The sequence below is a fragment of the Dufourea novaeangliae genome, unplaced genomic scaffold (genome assembly GCF_001272555.1).
Source record: "Dufourea novaeangliae isolate 0120121106 unplaced genomic scaffold, ASM127255v1 scaffold162, whole genome shotgun sequence".
In the NCBI taxonomy this organism is placed as follows: Eukaryota; Metazoa; Arthropoda; class Insecta; order Hymenoptera; family Halictidae; genus Dufourea; species Dufourea novaeangliae.
This window is the reverse complement of record NW_015374046.1, coordinates 2,084,688-2,104,664: the sequence shown is the minus strand read 5'-3', so window position 1 is coordinate 2,104,664 and position 19,977 is coordinate 2,084,688. Positions and strand designations below refer to the sequence as shown.

The 19,977-nt window shown below is 32.6% G+C and overlaps 1 protein-coding gene across 1 annotated transcript in view; it reads right to left on the bottom strand.

Moving 5' to 3' along the window:
* Positions 1-19,977, bottom strand: part of LOC107189683 (lachesin-like) — a 44,880-nt gene that overhangs the window by 10,160 nt on the left and 14,743 nt on the right. The window contains exons 2-5 of the mRNA XM_015578267.1: positions 16,369-16,484; positions 13,278-13,463; positions 5,798-5,984; positions 1,460-1,591 (exon numbers count right to left, since the gene is read on the bottom strand). Of these exons, the coding sequence (XP_015433753.1) occupies positions 1,460-1,591; positions 5,798-5,984; positions 13,278-13,463; positions 16,369-16,484 (621 nt within the window). The remainder of the gene's footprint in view (positions 1-1,459; positions 1,592-5,797; positions 5,985-13,277; positions 13,464-16,368; positions 16,485-19,977) is intronic.

The window sequence follows — 19,977 nt, the reverse complement described above, 5'->3', positions numbered from 1 at the left end:
CGCAAATATTACGAGGTTTAATATAGTTTCTCGGGAGTAACAATTATCCGTTCGCCTGAATTAATTCCATGAAAAATGCACGTAATTTCGTTGCTTTGAACATTCCTATCTGTCGTGTTAAATAAACTTCAGTATTTAATGTCCCGTTTCACGGCTGCTTTACGGATATTGTCGGTTTGCAATTAAAGCGGCCGTATACACGGGAATACAAACATCGCCGCAATTAGTATGAATAGGAAGATACGCGGACACGATTAACGTTTCTTGTTTCAATTTCGAGTATCGACTTGTTACCAACATATCGTGTTGACAGTATTGCTACTGTTACTATCGTCTTTGCGTATATTACTTGAAGAAGTAAAATTAGTGTCTTTGATTAAAAAATGTGTTTGTCCTATGTATAAGTATTCTCCAAAAATATGTTCAAATAATAATATCCACAAATAAAGCAAGTGACTTTTTTCGACGATTTTTTCAAAAAGAGCACTCTTTAAGGGGTTAAATATACTTTTTGCATACAATGATTGTCTCCATTCCTTACAGTTCAGAATTTATGTGTAAAAAAAATCAATTTATTTATGAGTGACGCGTCATAGAAAATTGTTCTGTTGGTAGTATAATAGACCATAAAAAACTGAACAATTTCTACATTTAAAGTTTTGTTCTATCTCGCACCGTTACAAAGTTATATTAACCACTTGCCCTATGATTTTTCTTGACGTCTGCAGTCTCCCGGATTACATTGTTATCGATAATTTCCCAGAAACAAAAGGTATTCTGTACTTATTGCAACAAACAATTTTTCAACATCGCATCAAGGGCACATGGAGGGGATGCACGGACCCAGTAAATATTCGAACATATTTTTCGGAGACAGATACTCGTAAGCAAACAGTCAATCAGTATAGACGCACCCACAGATAAAAATCAGAAGTCCAACGATTGACGAAATCAGATTGGAGCTCTCAGTGAACAGTTAAGACCACTTTAATATTTACTTCGGAGCACTTAGTATACACTCTTCCTGTATATTGTGTAAACAAATACAGTTAAGTTACTATTAATAGCATGAGAATTTAAAAATCATGCTTAAATTCTTGTGAAAACCATGCACTAAATACAAAGTTTTTTTTTATTGTCGATAACTAAAAATTTAGTGCAATGTAATCAGACACATTTCTGCACATTTGTATGGTATATAAAGCGAAAAAATCAAATAAAGAGTACTGCGTAAATATTATGGGGATTGTTTGCAGGTAGACGATAGAATGTGGAATCTTTTACGTGTTGTTTAACCAAATAACCCGTTTAAACGACCATTTCATGCACTTTCAAACACGGTGAATTAACTTGATTCCTGTATGTTTAGTAAGCTTGCGTGGACGCAAGAATGGCTACTGCTAATTAACAGGTATAGTGACTGGCTGCATACGGTAGCTACGTGACAAGTGATACGTACAGTTGACGTCGACGGAATAACGTTTGCTGACCGTCGGAGGCACATTGTTGGTGGCTATGCAAAGATACGTGCCCATCTCCTGCCTAAGGACCCCAGTCAATTCTAGAATCTCACCCTCGAACGTTTTCAGAGCTGAAAAAAACCATTTTTCATTAAAAATTTTCTATAATTAAACGGATACGGCGGATAATCAAGCTGTGAGATATATTTTCGGATCAAAATGTTGTATAAAGTCATGACTAGACTGCGGATTTTACGCATTTATGGCGAATATGATTGTTTAAATCTTCGGATACAAAAATATTTAATGAACTTTGACGATGTATTTGTTTTATTTCTCATCTAGTATTATCCATAGTAAAGTAAAGGAATTTCTGTCTGATGCCAGTTTTTGTAAAATAGACAATAAAAATCTATATTTGCATAAAAATCCGCAGTCTAGCCATGACGCATGAAGCCACAAGTTTCGACCGTTGTCCTTTCCATCATTTTGAAGATTTATCAGAGCCATTTCCAGAATTACTATAATTATTGTGAACAGTGCATAAGAAAACTATTTTTATATTCAATAATAACGAGTCGGTACTATTATTTTACGGAAAACTGCTGCTTGAATTTCAGCTCGGAAACTTTTAAGACAGAGCATGTTTAGTAAATTTATAAAATTCATAATATAAAATGGGCGATATCAACTATTGGGACAATTTTTTTAAACGTTCCGTCGCAACCAAAAATATATAAAAAGTCGTAAAATGTGTTTGGATGCCATAAATTTTGTTCAGTTTGACAGCGAAAATCCGATGTATAATTTACCGGAGATCTGGCTATAGAATATAGTCTGCCTATACAGGTGGAGTCAAAATTAACGTTCGTTTTTAGGCGCGTGTTACAACTGCGAAGTAAGAAAAAATCAGTCCTATAAAATTCATGTTCGTAACTTTCTGATCATAAATTTTTTGTTTCTAACGCGTCTTCGCCTACATTCGGCGATAATCATTTTCCTTGCGTCATTATATCTCGGGAGTGATTAAAACTGGAGTTCAGTGCATACGTACTGGATTAAAATTGAAACTATTGCGTTGATGCAAAAATAATAGGAATTTCTATATAATGAAAACAATTTATTTAATCAACCATGCATTTTCTATTATATACCCTGTAATATCATTCAAACAATATGATTACTTTTTATCACTTTCAGAATTCCCATCATTTACATGTATGCATCAACCCAATAAACTATTTCGAAAATAAAGCAAGTCACAATAAAAGTTTATTTAATATTTTCGACTTATTTTCACATAGAATCACCACATTTTTAATTGTATCAGCACTTACGCCTTTAATTAAATATCTATTTCAATTTCAATCTCTGAAAGCCCAGAATAATTTAGTGTTTCATTCCTCATTATTAAAAATAGTCTAAATATTTAAATTCAAAAAGAGTCATAGCTTATTCATTTTATCGCAAAATTTGGTTAACTTGAAGAGGTTAACATCGCATATGTTGAACCGTATTCAAATTTAAAGTCGTTCATATTTGAGGAACAACAATTCTACGATTCAATAGCGATTAAAATATATGGTTGCTGGTGTTTCACGTGTAATATTCGTCTGTAAACTTTCTGATGACTACCTTTGTGTCACCCTGTACAGAGCCCATATGCTGGACACGTATTCGGCAATAAAACGCGACCGTAAAATGTTCCGCGCACACATTGAAATGTAAATTGCTGTCCACAAGGTAATTAATTAACGACAATGAGCCGCGAGACAATCGATTATTCCGCATTGACGCGGACCGCGATACCTTGCGCAATAATACTTTTTCCTCGGCGCGACGCCCGCTAAGAGGCCTGGCCAGGTTTAATGAGGCTATCGACGAAATTATCGAACCGGATCCGCCGTCTCCAAAGTAAACTCGTATTTCATGGTTTATGATTTTAATTAGGCTCCATTTTGAACGTAAATCCGCTCAACGACGCAGAATGAATATCCACGGGTTCGAGCGAGGGGTTTACCAGTTTTCCAGAGCAATTCCCTCTCGTTTTCCCTTGTGATTTGCTCCAGCAGACATCTTTATTCACACCGTTAAGCCCTGCGAATCCTTTCTTAACTGAACCGACCGGCTTCTTCCTCCATCAAACTTTTAGATAATGTTTCTTTTCCGTAGACTTTTTCTACCGCGAATCGTGGAATTTCTCCACGAGCGAACAAAATCTGAGGATTAAATCGGGCTATTTATATTCCCCTGTTCTAACTCTACCTTGGAACGAAGGTTTTGGATTCGATCCTTGTTAATTTCATCGCAACTTGCAACCAATGTATGCATCGAGTAGAGATGGTCGATCTCTATTTTAGTAACGCAACAGGTTGTTTTGGAAAATCGACTACTTTTCTGGATGTATAAGTTTTTTAAGCAGCATGCAACGATTGCTTTGCTCCTCGACTTCCGAAATTCAGGTCATACCAGTAAGGTAAATGTCCCAGTGGTTGGACGTTTCAGGCGAAGATTGCGGTTACGAAGACTTTTTATATATATTAAAATAATATAGATTTGCAAATAATTACATTCAATCGATAGAGCGGAACTTTTTCTTCCAGACAAGTTGTTATGAGATAGCGTACACGTGAATAAAAGTATTAAAATTTATGAATATCTAAAAGCGTTCATTTTGCCGAGTGATTGGACGGAATTTACTGCATGTCCTAGTGATTAAATTTAACTGTCCCAGTGTTTGGACATAACATACAATAAATTATTCATAACTGATTTTTAATAGTGAAACATGATACTTTTCTTCTATGTTGTGAAAATTCAAATAAAAACGTAACAAATTTAATTTAATGCGATAAATAAAAGGAACAAAATTATAAATAGATACAATAATAAAAATTATGAACTAAATCTATAAATGTATACATTATAAATTAATAAATAAATAACACTAAGGGAAAATTATATTCTATTATTATGTACATGTTATATATTTGGTAAAAACTTTTAAACATTTATCTTTATGCATTTAGGAAATTGTGCATTAAAAACAAAGTGGATTTAACTTTGGTTAATTATAAACGTTTCATAGAAAATATATATTTTAAAATTAAACAAAATAAAAATTATTTCTTTTTTTGTTTTTGATCCTTTTTAACACTTTTTGCAACTTTCTCGGCAGCAAATTTTTGTTTTTTTCTCTTCTAGTTTTCAAATAAATTTAAAATGTAAATTAAACACAATATTTGTGTATAAACAAGATGCTTCATTCTCGCCAATGAAGAAGTAATAGTTCAGGCAAGTTGTATGCACTGAAGTTCCCAGGTGTAAAAAGGCAGAAGGAGATTACATTGAAAGTGATCCTATGTAATTATTGTTAAGACTAAAAATAAATGATTTATACATAAAATCCCTGAACTTTTTGACCGACCTTGTATGTTGCTGTTTTTGATTTCTTAATTTTCGCGTGTAATATTACGGGCATAATTATAATATACCTATAAATATACCTTGTTCTGGTTCTAAGGTGATAATTAACTATCCAATTTCGTTCTTATAGTCGACAAAGTTGGTGCGAAGACAATTGCGTATTCATTTATCGTACGAGATAGATCATCAGTGCACAGTTCGCTGCATTTAAGACACAATTCTGCTCGGCAACAATAAGATACGGAAATTCTCTGAACCTGAAGCTCCGTTTCTATGTACGAGTTGTATCTATTCTCCTAGTTCTGTACATCTGCTATGGGTCATCTTGCAAGGGAAATGGATGTATGTCACCGGTATATGTATAACTGTATATGCAGGCTAATTCTGAAACAGTAGTGTAACAACTACCATGATTCTCCACCACCAGCATAAAGTGTAAACATTGTCGTGTCATAACTGTAATTAATATAGGACGTTAAATGTGTTATTTAACGTGCCAAGCAGTAGATTGCTGCAAAATTCATTGTTTCGCTATATATATACTATGAATTAGATTACTTTCAAAGTAGTATTTGTAACGGTTCCGAAATTTGGTGACTGTTAGAGGTAAAAGTTACAAAAGTATCGAATATTTGAGTCCCGTTTTAAAACTAGCGGCACGTACAATATTTTCTATTGATGGCAGATGATGAAACTGTCAAAAGTAAATAATAGTATGACTATTACTTAGTACTCTAATAATATGATTACTTACTGTAAAGGCATATAGATACGATATATTAAATAATTCTCAGAACATTTTTTTCAAGTCAAAACTTGTATATTTTGAAATTGTTTGACTTTAATTTTAACAAGTTTTCCAGGAATTATTTGATATACCCTTGTTGATAGTTTGAATTCAGAAAACTTACAGATTTTCTGTCCGTCTTTTTTAATGATAATTTTTTGGCCATCTTCCCGCTTCCATGTCACTGTTGGCTGTGGCGATCCGGTCGCAACGCATCTTAACCTTATATTACCACCTTCATAGGCCCCCATCCCCTTAGCTGACTCATCGTCAACAATGTCTGGAGGTATCAACACTTGCATGTATCCTTTCTGAAAACACAATTAATACAATTTGTTAAGATCAATACGGCAATTCATCCAACGAAAATATTGATCGAAATTATTACAATGTGCTTTAGATTATTAATTACATCTTTAATTAAATAATGCAACACGCGTCTAGTAACAATGAGACAAGTGAAGAGCATAAAGGAAGTAGTCACTTTATAAGTTTTTTAAATAGTTAGTATACAGGGTGATTGAACTAACACTGCCACCTAAATTATTTGAAAACTGTTGTTTATATGAAAAAATGTTTCAAACAAAAGTTGTATGGTATCAACGGAAGCACACAATATAATAACTAGTATTTTGCTTTTTTTATCGAGATATGAAGGTCACCCTGAGTGTTGTTATTGTAACGTGAAAAATTTTATCATGCAATTGGAAAGAGTATTGAAAGCTGAGTAACAACTATTAGAGTATATACGTCCACATACTAGTAATTATTATATATAACTGTGATAAAAGTAAGAAAAGTTGTCAAATGGCAACGGATGAAAAATGGCACTAGACGGTTTCAAAATGTTAAAATGTCCTTGTGAATCATTTATATATTATGTAATATGTACAAAAATACAACAAAATATTCCTTTGGTAATTTTGAAATATTTTAGGAATCAAAGGGTTAATTAATTCGTCATCTTATGCCATTATTGTTCATAATTTTTTATATAAAATTATTTATTACTGACAATATTTCAAATTAACGTCATATTAAAGTTCACATGCAATATACGTGTCATAATCGGTTCCTAATGTTGTAAATTAGTAAATATTATCTTCTAAAATTAAATATCATCTTTTGTTTAATTAAATTATTTGGTAGTATGTATATTTAAGTTTAATAAAACGTAGTACCTATACGTTATATAACTGTATTAGGTATTTCATTAGAAGTTGCAACAGTACATAATATTGCATATAAGTTCCTATTCCAATTTTATTTGCTTTATTGGCGGGAAATTCAAGTTTTGCTAGAAAAATAACAGAAAATTGTAAAAAATGGGTAAACTATTTATGCTACGGAAAACAGCTATTACCTGCAAATACACATAATATTAATTATTCAACATATTTTTAAATTGGCGTTATTGAACTTCTCTTACCATAACAGGGACATCTATTTCGATTTTAATCTCGAATAGTTTTACGTTTAGTTTTATTTTACAAGAATTTCATTCGGATAATTTCATTTGCAAGATTCTATTATACAAAGCTGTAGATAAAATTTATCCAGAATAAGTGTCGATACCTTTACTCCTAAGTCATTTTCCTTTTCCACGGGGCAAGAGCTCGGGGGTACTTTCGTCTCAACTAATTATGTAGAGTAACTGCGTAGAAACTACATTACGCGAGAACTGGCCGGAAAGTGCAAAGGGTTGCGAGTGTTTCGTTCTAGAGCGGAAAATTATCATCGCTGGTGTAAATACATGTGCCGTGTATAATACAGACACCCGATTTTAATAATCGGTGTGCATCTGAATACGACGCGAACATCACAATTTCACGGTGACAATTGTATGAGCAGAGACACCAAGCGGATCATTTGTAAGAGTTCTTTTTACACTTAAAAAGAACGCAAGTTGCACAACAGAATTAAGAAACGAGAAAAATACGTCAGAATTTTCATCATTCCATTTGTATTTGGCGACTTACGTTTCTCGAAGCCTTGGTTACTATTTCAATTTCAGAATTAAAAGTGGTGACACTATTTTAATTTTGAAATTAAGTGGTGTTTCATAACATTCCAATAGTCGCGTAATCATAACTAACAAGGGAACACCCTCGAGCAAAAATTTGTTTTTGTTCAAACTGACATATATTTGTAGAGAATTAGAAACTACTGAACACGAAGTGTTTTGTTATTCATAAAAAAACAGTTTGAAGGGGTGAAACAGCCCCTCTGTAAACTAATCGTCGTATCGAAAAATGTTTGAAACGAAATATATTATTGAGGTGTACTAAAGATCTCCCACTTTAGGAATTGTTTAGTTGCAATATAATTATAATATAATTATATAATATAATAATATGATTATAATGATATTCCAGTAACTTGAAGGAAATTAAAGCACTTTTGGAGGGGATGTTTCTTCTAAAATCGCAGATAACAGATTTTTTATGCATCCGTATAATTGAATATTAAAAACTGAGCAACTTTCGTTTCAAACATTTTTCGACATGACGATTAGTTTACATGTAATCGTAAAAAGTATGTTTCGAGCGGCGAACTTTGAGGGGCTGTTTCACCCCTTCAAATCATTTTATAAGAAAAACACAAAATACCGGCCCAGTTGTTCTTAATTCCCTACAAATTCATGCAAGCATGAACGAAAAAAGATGTTCGCTCTGGAGATGTTCTCTTGTTAGAAAGATTGTACAAGTACTTATAACTTTACGAATTTCAATGAATTAGATTTTTAACTAAACGATTCTAATACCCCCTCATAAGGATTCTTTAACAACATGAATATTCTATGTAAATATTTTTATATACCAGAATCATTTATTTTTATTACCGTGCTATTTACAGTTAACGTTAAAGCAAAATTGTATTCGACAATACATGTACTCAAAGAATTTTCAAATGAGACGTTCTCGTAAGCGGAGCTTCGTTGGAACAAACTTTGACCTACACTTTTTATTACTGTCACACGTAGCATCACTTCTTCCTCGATCGTACTGTAAACTACGACTTTAGTGTTTTCTGTTAAAAAAAAATCCTTAATGCCTTTGAAATGTTTCCCAAATCGCTTTTAATCATAACTTTTGTTACATTACCATCACATTTGTACACCCGCGAGCAAACTCGGCTTCCACTAGGGGAAAAAGTGGCGTAAGAGAAAGGCCTCCTACCACTTGGTATTTGGAATTAGTGAAATGTATGCCAAATTAACATTCGATTTAACATTTATTTCACTACCTGAAATAAATTTACCAAGTGGTAGGAGACCCTTTCTCTGCGTTATTTCTTCCCCTAGTGGAAGCCGAGTTTGCTCGTGAATGTACGGTAGAAACGTAAAATTTTCCCATTAAATATTTCGTCAGAGGTTCCTGTAACACTGCCAGGAATACAGATATTTCAAGAACATTCTGCGTTTACGGCAGATTATACCCAGATTATTAATTACAATTTTCCGTAAGAAAAATTATTTTCATTTCGATAAGCCCAACGTGTGTGCTGACGGCACTGGAAATTGCAAGGTCGCGGTCATGTAATACCTTGCACAAATACACTAGGATTAAGGACGGTATCCTGCTTACGTACCTAAGCACATACACACCTAGCTTGTATAGAATTAACGGTCCAAAGTTTGGGGAATCCAGTTAACATGTTACGATCCGTACGTCGTTCCCGAGATAAGACAGTCAATGACTTAAAATAATTTAGTCCTCGTAAGTATTGTACCGCAGAGTTGAACTGTATTAGCAATATAATACATTTAAATAAGAGTTTATAATTGTTCGGTACAAGTCATTTCACAAGTTCGTAACCGAAGCAGTTGTAAATGTTACGTAATCAATTATGGAACTGTAACTACCACTGTAAACCGTGTTTTCGAAATGGGAAGCATTTTTCGTCATGAAACGAAAAGAGGGTAGAGAATCATATGGTATTATAAGGAAATGATTCCATATGAAATAATAAGCGGGAAATACAGAAGAAATTGGTTTGAAATTGGTATATTTTCAACATAAAATATATACACTATTTAGCTTTCGTCTCTGGTTATACGGAATGTTTTCAGTTGTCTCAGTATTTGTAACCTATTTTCAGTGAATTATTTCCAGACGAATGGTAAACAAAAATTACAGCCTATAAACAGTATTACAATCGGAAAAAAGGTGATACGTTATGAAAAAACTAAGTCAAAAGTACCGAATAAAAATCGCGAATTATGGTTGTGTTAGTAAATACACAAAGCTATATGAAGCCGTAATACTAAGAATAACTATATATACAAAATTTGCATTGATTCGGTTGTAAACCTGACTTGAAACTTTAAACGTGTTTTTCTCAAAACCACATTTTCAAAATCGGTGACCAAAATATCTCGAGAACCGTTGCATCGAACTGATTCAGCTATGGTGGACTCATTCTGTACATAAAAATCTAGTGCCTGATCGTGGCTTTTTGTATTTCATTGTGTCGTTTTTATTTTATAGATAAAAAATGAACGATTTTTTTGGCGAAAATCGATACTTCGATTTTGAATAGCTGCGACTTTGTCGTAAATTAATTTTTCGGGATAATGAACGATCGGGCACTAGATAATTTAATACATTAACTAAATTTGCTCGGATTTGTTATTTTAGATAAACGAACTCGAAGTTGCAGTGGTCACCGCAAAACGCCTAAAATAAAAACGCTGCCGGGAGATCGCTGATATTTCCCCTAATTATTCATATTTTGCATTGAAGAAATTGTTATAAGCACTTTAAAATGTACACTCTCGAATACAATGACGTATGTTTACAAAAGTCTTCAAATTTTTTAAAAATAAGTTCCGAAAGTACATGTCCTTTTTCGAGCTAGCAGGTAGGCATAACCCCTTAACACGTTGAATGCCACAGTGAAAAAGGCTGTACGTAGACAGACACATTTTATTTCGTTTTTTAAGTCATAAATCGTAGAAATATATGCGTGTAGTTGATAGAGGCTGTTGGTCCTGTTTTAAATTATACTACGATCTTACATTTACGCAAAAATTTTATATCGATATTTAAATAATTCAGCTTCTTTGCAATGTTCGTGTCACCCATATTTGGGTGACGTGGCAGTCAAAGTGTTAAATGGTGCGCGAATACTTTGTTTACCCACTGTATGTATTTGTATCAATATTTCGGCTGCACACTGTATGTCTCTCTAATTAACTTTCTAGTTCATAAAGGCAAAACGTGATGTAGTTTAATGAAATCACATAGTGCAGACAATGTTTACGCGTTCTAACTATAGTTTCGGTATAAAATATTGGTTGGCTGATACTACGTAGGTAACAACGTGCTACATGAGCTGAGCATGACCTCGTAGACTGAGGCGTGTATGCGATGAAGCTATTTTGTCCACAATAAATGCACGAGTATACCGTGTCTATAGCAGGTTAGCGATACCGCAAAGCCTAATATGTATTATGTAGTGTCGTAGTAACGTGCTGTTTTCGTTCAGTGCCGCGTGTCATACGTAAGTACTTATAATATCTTGGATAATTTATCAGAATCAATTCTTTTTGTTACCGTTATTATCGTTTACGAATTACTGCCCGCAAGTTTAGAGTTACGGTTTACTTAACATTGTAAAATTCTCGAAAATAAAATCGGAATAAAATTGTGTTATGGCTTTAATTAAAGTGTACGAGTATTTCATCCTTGAATCCCTGATCGTATATTTTGTATTACGATTTTCTACCAATCTTCCATTGGTGCAGATACATTCGAGGTAACGAATAGTAATGACTGATACGAATGTTAATAAATATTATACTTCTAATGCTGTAACTATAACAAATGCAAATAATGAGACTAGGTAAGAACTCTTGGTATGAATTCTGCAATATATAGTAGAATTAATTGTGGTAGTATTGAGTAAAATATGTCTTTTTTTCTCTTAATTACAGTTAGCATAACTTTATAGACGTATCTACATACCAATTGAAAAATATTATTTCTCTATGGTCTCAATAGTTTGATTGAAAACGCGTAAAGGAGTTAAAAGTTGCAATTGTTTGGGCATTTCATCGAATTGTTAATGCCATTTGAGCGGAAATTAGATTAAAAATCGACGTTAACTGTGAAGATCGTAGAAAGTTTGTAAAAAGGTGATCTAGAGGTAAATCGCAGAGAGTTAAATGGATAAAGCTGTCTAGAATTCTTTCAAGTGAATTCGGTACTCAGAATTGCTGTGAATTGAAGCTATGGGATGCAATCCCTTGAGAATAATCAACTGGCGACGAGACTAGCACTTGGTGCACGTGATGCGGATCACGAAGTTGTTCGCGAGGAACTTTCCATTTACTTTGATCTGAAACATCCGCTGCTGCGGATATTTATCTTGCAGAAGTTTCTTCCTGATACCGTTTCAAAAACTTTTTCTCCAACTGCGAGCATTCAGACGAACCTGGTTCGACCCCTATCGGTAGAAACAGACGGATATGACCTTGTATCACGAAGACTGATGTATTTATTCTCCGTATAGTGTTGTCGGGTATAAGTTATTTGCTGTTTCAGCATTAGAATGAATTATGGTGACTCAGAAGGAAATTGAAAATTAAGATTGTCAGTTTATCTATTTAACTATTATTTTAATAATAGTTTTAATTATAATTTAATAATAACTTAATGAAATACATAATGATACACAGTTGCTAGATTATTATTATTTAGCGGATTTATATAATTACATTATATTAATAAATTGACAGTTTTCCACAGAATGGGATTGACATAAGGATGTCTCCAAATAAAGCACAAAACGTTTCTTACGACGTTTGTAACATTTATTCCTTTCATTTCCAAAATTTTTGTGCAAGAATTGCGTTTTAATTTTATTTTAAACAGGAAAACACTGAATTGCGTCAATTTTTGTTTAAACATTAATTCACTGTATTACATTGATTTCGACACATAATGTATTAACATAAATGTTTATTGTTTCTATAAAACCATGACGATCCTATCTGCAGACAACTCATCCAAGTAGATTTTCAACAATTTTAATTTAATTTTAAGTATTACCAGAAACAATTTGATAGTGACTTCCTATAATTTTTGGAATCTGAAACTAACTTTAGGACGATGCTTTTAACTGCAATCTTTCTCGTGAGCGATTCTTCTGATAAAGTGTAGACTTACTAGAAATTCAAATAAAATTTTATGAACACTAATTTAATGTCAGAAACTTATTTAAAAATTTCCAAGTTTTAGACGTGTAATAACGTTGGTTGAATTTGACGCCAACCTCTCGTGGACTGTTCAATAAATTATTGCATTACTATTCCTTGAGTTTAAAATTAGCATAAGCTAAAATCGAATTAAGGAAATATATTTGCATATCGTTTCATCGTTTATGTGTATAGTACTGGTATGAAATTAATTTACAAGCTTCAAAAAGTAAGATCTGAATTTCGGTGGAATTTATCCGAAGAGTGCATGAGGGTTAAACAACTGTTAACGAACTTCATTATTACTACGAGCAGTGTTTTAAAAAACGATCCAGGAGGTCCCGGTAGAAATATTTCCTCCACGTGACGTTGAACGATCCATGAAAAATAAATTTCTGCTCACCTGACTTCGCATAGGATCCGTGTTCACTTGGCACATGTAGGCACCTGAGTCGTTCTTTTGAACGTTCGACACGTGCAACTTCCACGTGTTGTGCCCATTGTGCGTGACTGAAAGACGGGGATTGTGTGCTACTAGATGCGTCTGAATTGCCAGAATCGCCCGAGAATCTGACTTTATCCAGGCCACCTAAAAAAGAATTTCAAGTTTGAGAGTTTCCTGTATGTCGCGTCATGTGCTTTAAGGTATTGTACAAATTCTTTATAGTAAAAATATTAAGGGGTGAAACCAGTGTAATGGTGGCAAAAAAATCCAAAACATTTTTTCATATGTTTCAGTGCCGTGTAGTCTAAAAAACGTTTGTCTAAAATGTTTATTTGAAATTCGTACAAATGATGTGGTATGTGAATTTGAAGCGAACGATGCACGGAATATTATTAGGCTGACCAATAAGTTCGTCCTTTTTCTTATGAATGTAGTGATTTTTTTTGTAGACTTAGGTTTGTGGACATATTACGTAGTAAATTATAGGTTTAAATTCCTAAAAAATGCTAATTGAATGTGCTTTAATAAATACAACACATTTCAAAAATACATTGTTAAATAAAGTTGTTTAATATCAAAAAATTTTGTATTATTTACTTAGAAAAAATTGCATGGATTTATTGGCCAACACAATAAAAAAGATGAGCTAAATGTCTGGAACACAATTATTGCAAATTGAACTTTGCTTTTAATGGGTACTGGGTCTGATCATTACTAGCTATTTCTACTTATTCCAAGCATGAATGTAGTCCTGTGAGACAAAATTTCAGAGATGATTTTTTTTTAAATGGAGCTCTTACGAAGAAATTGTATTTCACACTTTCGACTTATATTTTCATGAACAATCACTTCTTTGGTATTTATATCATTGAGAACTATGATGAACGTGAAGACAGGATAATTCTATTCGAGAAGGTTACCCGAAAATTTAAAATAATATAGTTTATGTTTAATTATCGGTAAAGACGACACTGAAATTTTATCGATCATGTAAATGCTTATTGAATTTTTATTTATAATATAGGAATATTGTGCTTAATTTCATATTAAATCACTGTGATTGAACGTAATTCAGTACTTTGTTTCGATTTGTATGTAACTACACGAATTCTCTATTATAACGAATCTAAAAAGATACGTTACTTCAGTAATTATATGAACTCTGAATTATAAAATTGAAGCATAGATTTAATTTAAGTAGTATTCACTTCTTTTCTTTATTATCTTACTTTAATAATAAGTATTACTCAATTTCTTGCAACAAATGAATACCTTGTAATTCTAACTTGATTCCTCCGACTAATTGGGTACTGGTGCCTGTTCTATATTTGAAAGTCGTAATTAAATTGTTCCTAACATTGTTGGTCAGATATCGACTTCATCTAGTACAAGAGTATTAAAAAGTATTCGCGGAACTTGGGTACTTTCCAGCTAAATATTGTTCTACTTTCAAAGATATTGTTACTGTGAACTATTAATATACTTGCAGTCACAAGCATCCCTATCTTTAATTAATGTTGCGATTAACGTACAAAGTGTAATACCGGTGAACAAGTGAAAACTACTGTTCATACAGTTATAATTACGAACACCAAAATGTCTACTAACAAAGTCTTCGTAACCATTTCATTCTAAGACAAACTACTACATACATTACTTCTACAAATATTTGGCAATGAAGGAGGTATTTTAGTCTAGCCGTTTAAAAAAAATTGATTTTTTGTTGTATTTTTTGAAAGTATAGGTTTATAATTTAATTAAAAATTAATTTAATATTATTTAAATTTTTGATATGTTTTTCCATGCTGATTTCCGTTGTCGAATTCATTGAATTTTTATGATCTTAAATCGTATGGACCAGTGGGACAGTTTCTTTTTCAGGGATCGCGTTAAATGATTCATAATTCAATCAAATTTTATTATTTTCTTTTAACAAAGATGGTGAATATTCTTAGAACGTAAATAAGTTCGTGTGCAAAAAGCCGGTACCAACGGCTCTTGTGTTTTATTGTAAAAGAAGTCTCAAAAAGCATAAAAAATTACACTTTCAATACACTAAAATAGCCTCTTACATAATGGATGTTATGTACCTAATAATTTTGCATTATGGTTACAAACATATCAGTTTCCGAAATGAAAAAACTAAGGATAAGAGATCAAATACGAGTTTTTACGATTCCGTAAGCTCTAGAAATGCTGGAATTAACATTCGTTCTCTTGATCCTTTGAATGTTTTCTCGAGTAAACTTTCATTACATTCTCGCCCAGAGGAAACGCTTCACTTGCAGTAAAAAATGCAGGCTTTTTCGTTTAAGTTAAGCGGCAAAGTCTAACAAACTAAAGAAGACATAAGTTTTTCTTGCAACTGTTTTATACTATTTGATGTGACTGTGTGTGTGTAGTACATAAACTTTACTGTCACAATCTCTGCATTAAGAATTCGTCTACACAGATGTGAAATTTTGAAGAGTTTATTACAATTAAAAATAGAATACTGAATATTGAACTAATATGAAAGTATTTCCTATGTATTGGATTATTTAATGAACTTGTATTAAACTTTTGAAGTGCAGGAGAATTCCAATTATATCTGGACCCCAGAGCTAGAGTATATTAAGTCACACTTTTCAAACTGTAAAGGAGAGCAAATCAGAAGTGCGAAAACCTTGTAAATTTGGAACCGTTCGGTAAGAATTGAGCGAGAAACAATCGCTACCTCTGAACTATTGAATAGATTTAAACGACTGTCCCTGTATAACCAGATCAGGTTCGGATAATTCGATTACACTATACACCTATAATATACATATGTATAGTACTGGTAAAAATCTGATTATTGTACTCGGTATCTATTCTCTGCATTCACAATATTTTCCTTAAACACGTAGTTACAGACTTTTGTTAAAAATATAGTTTAAAATATTTTACAATTTACTGAAACTTTTTATATTTCCAAGTACATTTATCTTTCCTTATTCATGCTATTTACTTAAGTATTGTTATAGAGGCTTATTAAATATAAACGGAAGGATCTTTTTTTTAAATTTACCTTATATTGTTGCAGATGATTAACGACGCAGGTAAAGAAAACGTCGCGACCCTGGATCACCGTGTGATTCTCTAAAGGAGCTAAAAACTCTGGCATTATTTCCGGAGTTAGTTTACCTGAAACGAAAATTCAACATAGAGCTTTAATTATTGTTTTAGAGTACATAATATAAACATTGTATAATCTATGAATTTTTAGAAGTATATCTTAAAATACCAGCTACTAGAGAAATATCATTGTATTCAAAATGTATTATTTGCGCTTGTATTGCAAATATATTATGTGCGCTGAGCTAAATATTACTAGATGTACAAATGAATAATGCAATTTTTCTTAAGTAGTTACATAATTGACAATAAAATCAAAGGATTGTCAAGACAAACGCAAAAACAGCTTGCAGAGCAGTTGGGGATAATATAACAAACCATTTCAGAACGCCTACATGAGATAGGAAATATCCGAAAAAATGGGTTCCACATGCTCTCACTGAAGCCAATAAGTATCAACGAGTGACTGCGTATTTTTCTCTTCTTAATACGCAGCGTAGAAAGTCTTTTATGTGGAAAATCGTTACGGGTGATGAGAAATGGATACAATATGACAATCGTAAACGCAGAAAGCCATGGATAAATCCTATGAACCATCATCATCGGTCGCAAAGCTACTTCGGAAAAAAAGGTTCTGCTCTGCACTTGGTGAGGGATATCAAAGGCATAATTTATTATGAGTTATTGAAACTGGGTGAAACAGTTACTGTGGTTTGATCAGAACGAAAACGCTTGTATACAGGTAAAGGAGAGTTTTCTTTGCCAATGGGGAGAGGCTTCCAGTAGGAAAAATCCAGTGACATTTTGACATAATTTTTGAACCGTAGGGGATATTGATATGAGGTTTGGATTATGTAATTTAACAATGTTAACTCACAAGTAGGTAAAAAGACCAAAAATTACAATAACAATTATATATTTTAACAGTAAAAACAATAACAAATAAAAGTTAAATTGAACTGTATTTCTTTTACAACTAGTCAATAATTAATTCTGCAGTTTCTGTATCAAATTTTTTACTGTTTTTATTGGAACATTTTGTTCGTGCTGTGGATGTATGTATACAGGGTGAACCACGAATCGTGATCAGTAGAGATTACTCTGTTATTAGCAGTCCTATCGAAAATGTTTTTATCGGGTATAGCATGGTTTCAAGAGAGCTTTAACGTGATTATAGCAAATTTTTTGTCTAAATACCATTTTCCAGATGTAAATTAAATCTTTATGGGAAAGCTCCTTTACTTTACGTACCAGTGTATGGAAATATTTTGATGAATACGTTGGATATGCCAAGCGAAATAAATATTTGTAATTGCTTTTCAAAGAACAATCGCCGCAAGTGGTGGTTAAAATCACTGCGGAAAATCCGTAGAAATCGGTAACGAATGCTTAGGGAAACGCATTCCCGTGCCGACGATTTTCTGCCGATATACATGCATGAATAAGCAGGTACTGTCGATTAGATATTCAAGCTTCCTTCAGAGGGAGATTCCACCCTCCGAGGCCGTCCACCAATTCACCGTGGAACGGAGAGAGATATAGATTGAAAGGAAGGAGAAGAGGAGAACAGCCAATTCACCCATATTCCCGTATCGAATTCTTCTATGCGTTCATGCAAGAAAGGCGATAAATGGAAAATTCTTGAGTCTTGCAGTCGTAATCCGGATGTTGAAGACCCCCATTTTCATGCTAGAATTTTACGAGCGTTCTGTTCTTGTTCGTCTGTTGGCCTATCCTTTCAGCTGTCTTTACTTTAGCTTTTCACGGAAAACAATTTTTAATTCAGCATCGGATTTTTGATTTCCTGACGCAGCTATGTGGAAACCGCGAGAAACATAATTTCTCTGCGCCCTGAATCATCCTGTCTACCATATCCTTTCTTGCATTTCCTCGTTTGACAGATTTTATTATAAGGATTAAATATTGACGCTTGGTTTACGAGACGCGTCATTTTGACGCATTTGTAATGCCTTCTAATCTCGAAATTCTCTATGTGGTGTACCTATTTCTACGGACACGCGACAATTTGATGCTATCGTAAATTGAGTATTAAAAAAAAATAAGTTGTTTTTTAAAGAAAATGTGCTGTTTCGTTGACGCCTGTCCGTAGAGATAGGAGTATAAGAAATGTCCGTAAACTTAGTGCTAATTAATATACACGTACCAACGAAAGTTAAGAAACAAAACAATTAAGCGAGAACTGGATAATATATTTCCCTTTATTAACATGGACAAAGTGTACCTCTACAATTTACTCAGTAAAAATGAAAAAGAATATGTATAATTGATATTAATTAATTATGTATAAATACGAATAACAGATGCGATGTACATAAAAAAGCGTTTGCTTTCTTAATTTTTGTCGGTAAATGTATTGTTAGTTTTATTCTTTAAGTTCCAATTTTTAAGTTTATCTTTTACTGCTTGTAAGTTTTTTTAATTTGCGTTTTCTGTCTACCTTATATAATTTCTGTAGTTGCCATATTTTCTGTGTTTACAATTATTTGCTGAATCAGTATATTCACACACATCTTTCTAATAACAATCACAAATCGAAGACAAAGGACTGCATTAACCGTACTGTTAATATACAAATAATAATTATACGATTACTATAGTTGATGTTTAGTATAAACAGTAATTTGACTTCTCTGTATTATTGAGAAAAATTTCAAAATGATGATGACATACACACTGACTGTTAAATAGATATTAATTAGCTCCGATTGTGACATTTCACCGAATGCATAAAAAAATATTAATTTTTGACACACATTTTCCGAGAAATAATTTTTCTAACGATGAAAATGAAGAAATAACTTTAAACTTGGTACCTTGATGACATTAATTGGTTCTAAGCAATATGTTTGTACGTTTACTTTAACAAATACATACTATATGAAAGAGTTTGCGGGAAGTGTCAACGGTTGGTCACATTTTTTTGCATAGATTACGATATTAATTATAATTATATAACTATTAACACAACGATTTCATTTCAATTAAAAATAATTGGTCTTTCCGAATATATTTGGGGGACTTCAAATTGTGTTGTCGTCTGAAAAAGAAATAGTACAGTAGAATGTCGATTATATCCGATTGTCGATTATCGGATACGTCAATCATTCAAAATATGTACCTATTATCGGAACACAATGAGTCACAAATGTTTTGCAGTGAATTATGCAAAGCTTTAATTGATAATACAAAATATAGAATTGGAAGATTCCAATTGTCATAATATTTAGAGATGGTTATAAGTATGTAAATATAATCCAGGATATAAAACTATGAACGAAGATAATATTTTTTCATCCATTTCTGTTAAATAAAAATTCTACTATTCTTATTATTATACGATCTTCTGTGGAATAATCATACCTCTTTTAAATTCAATTTATTTCTAACCGTATAATAAATTGTCCTAATTTTTTAAATAACATGTTTATCTACTTTAGAGAGACTTTCAAAAACAGTATCAAAATGTACCTCCGTGATCTTTTGTGTATTGATTTAGAACATACTAAACTTTAAATTAATGTCAAGTTTAACTGCTCAAGTT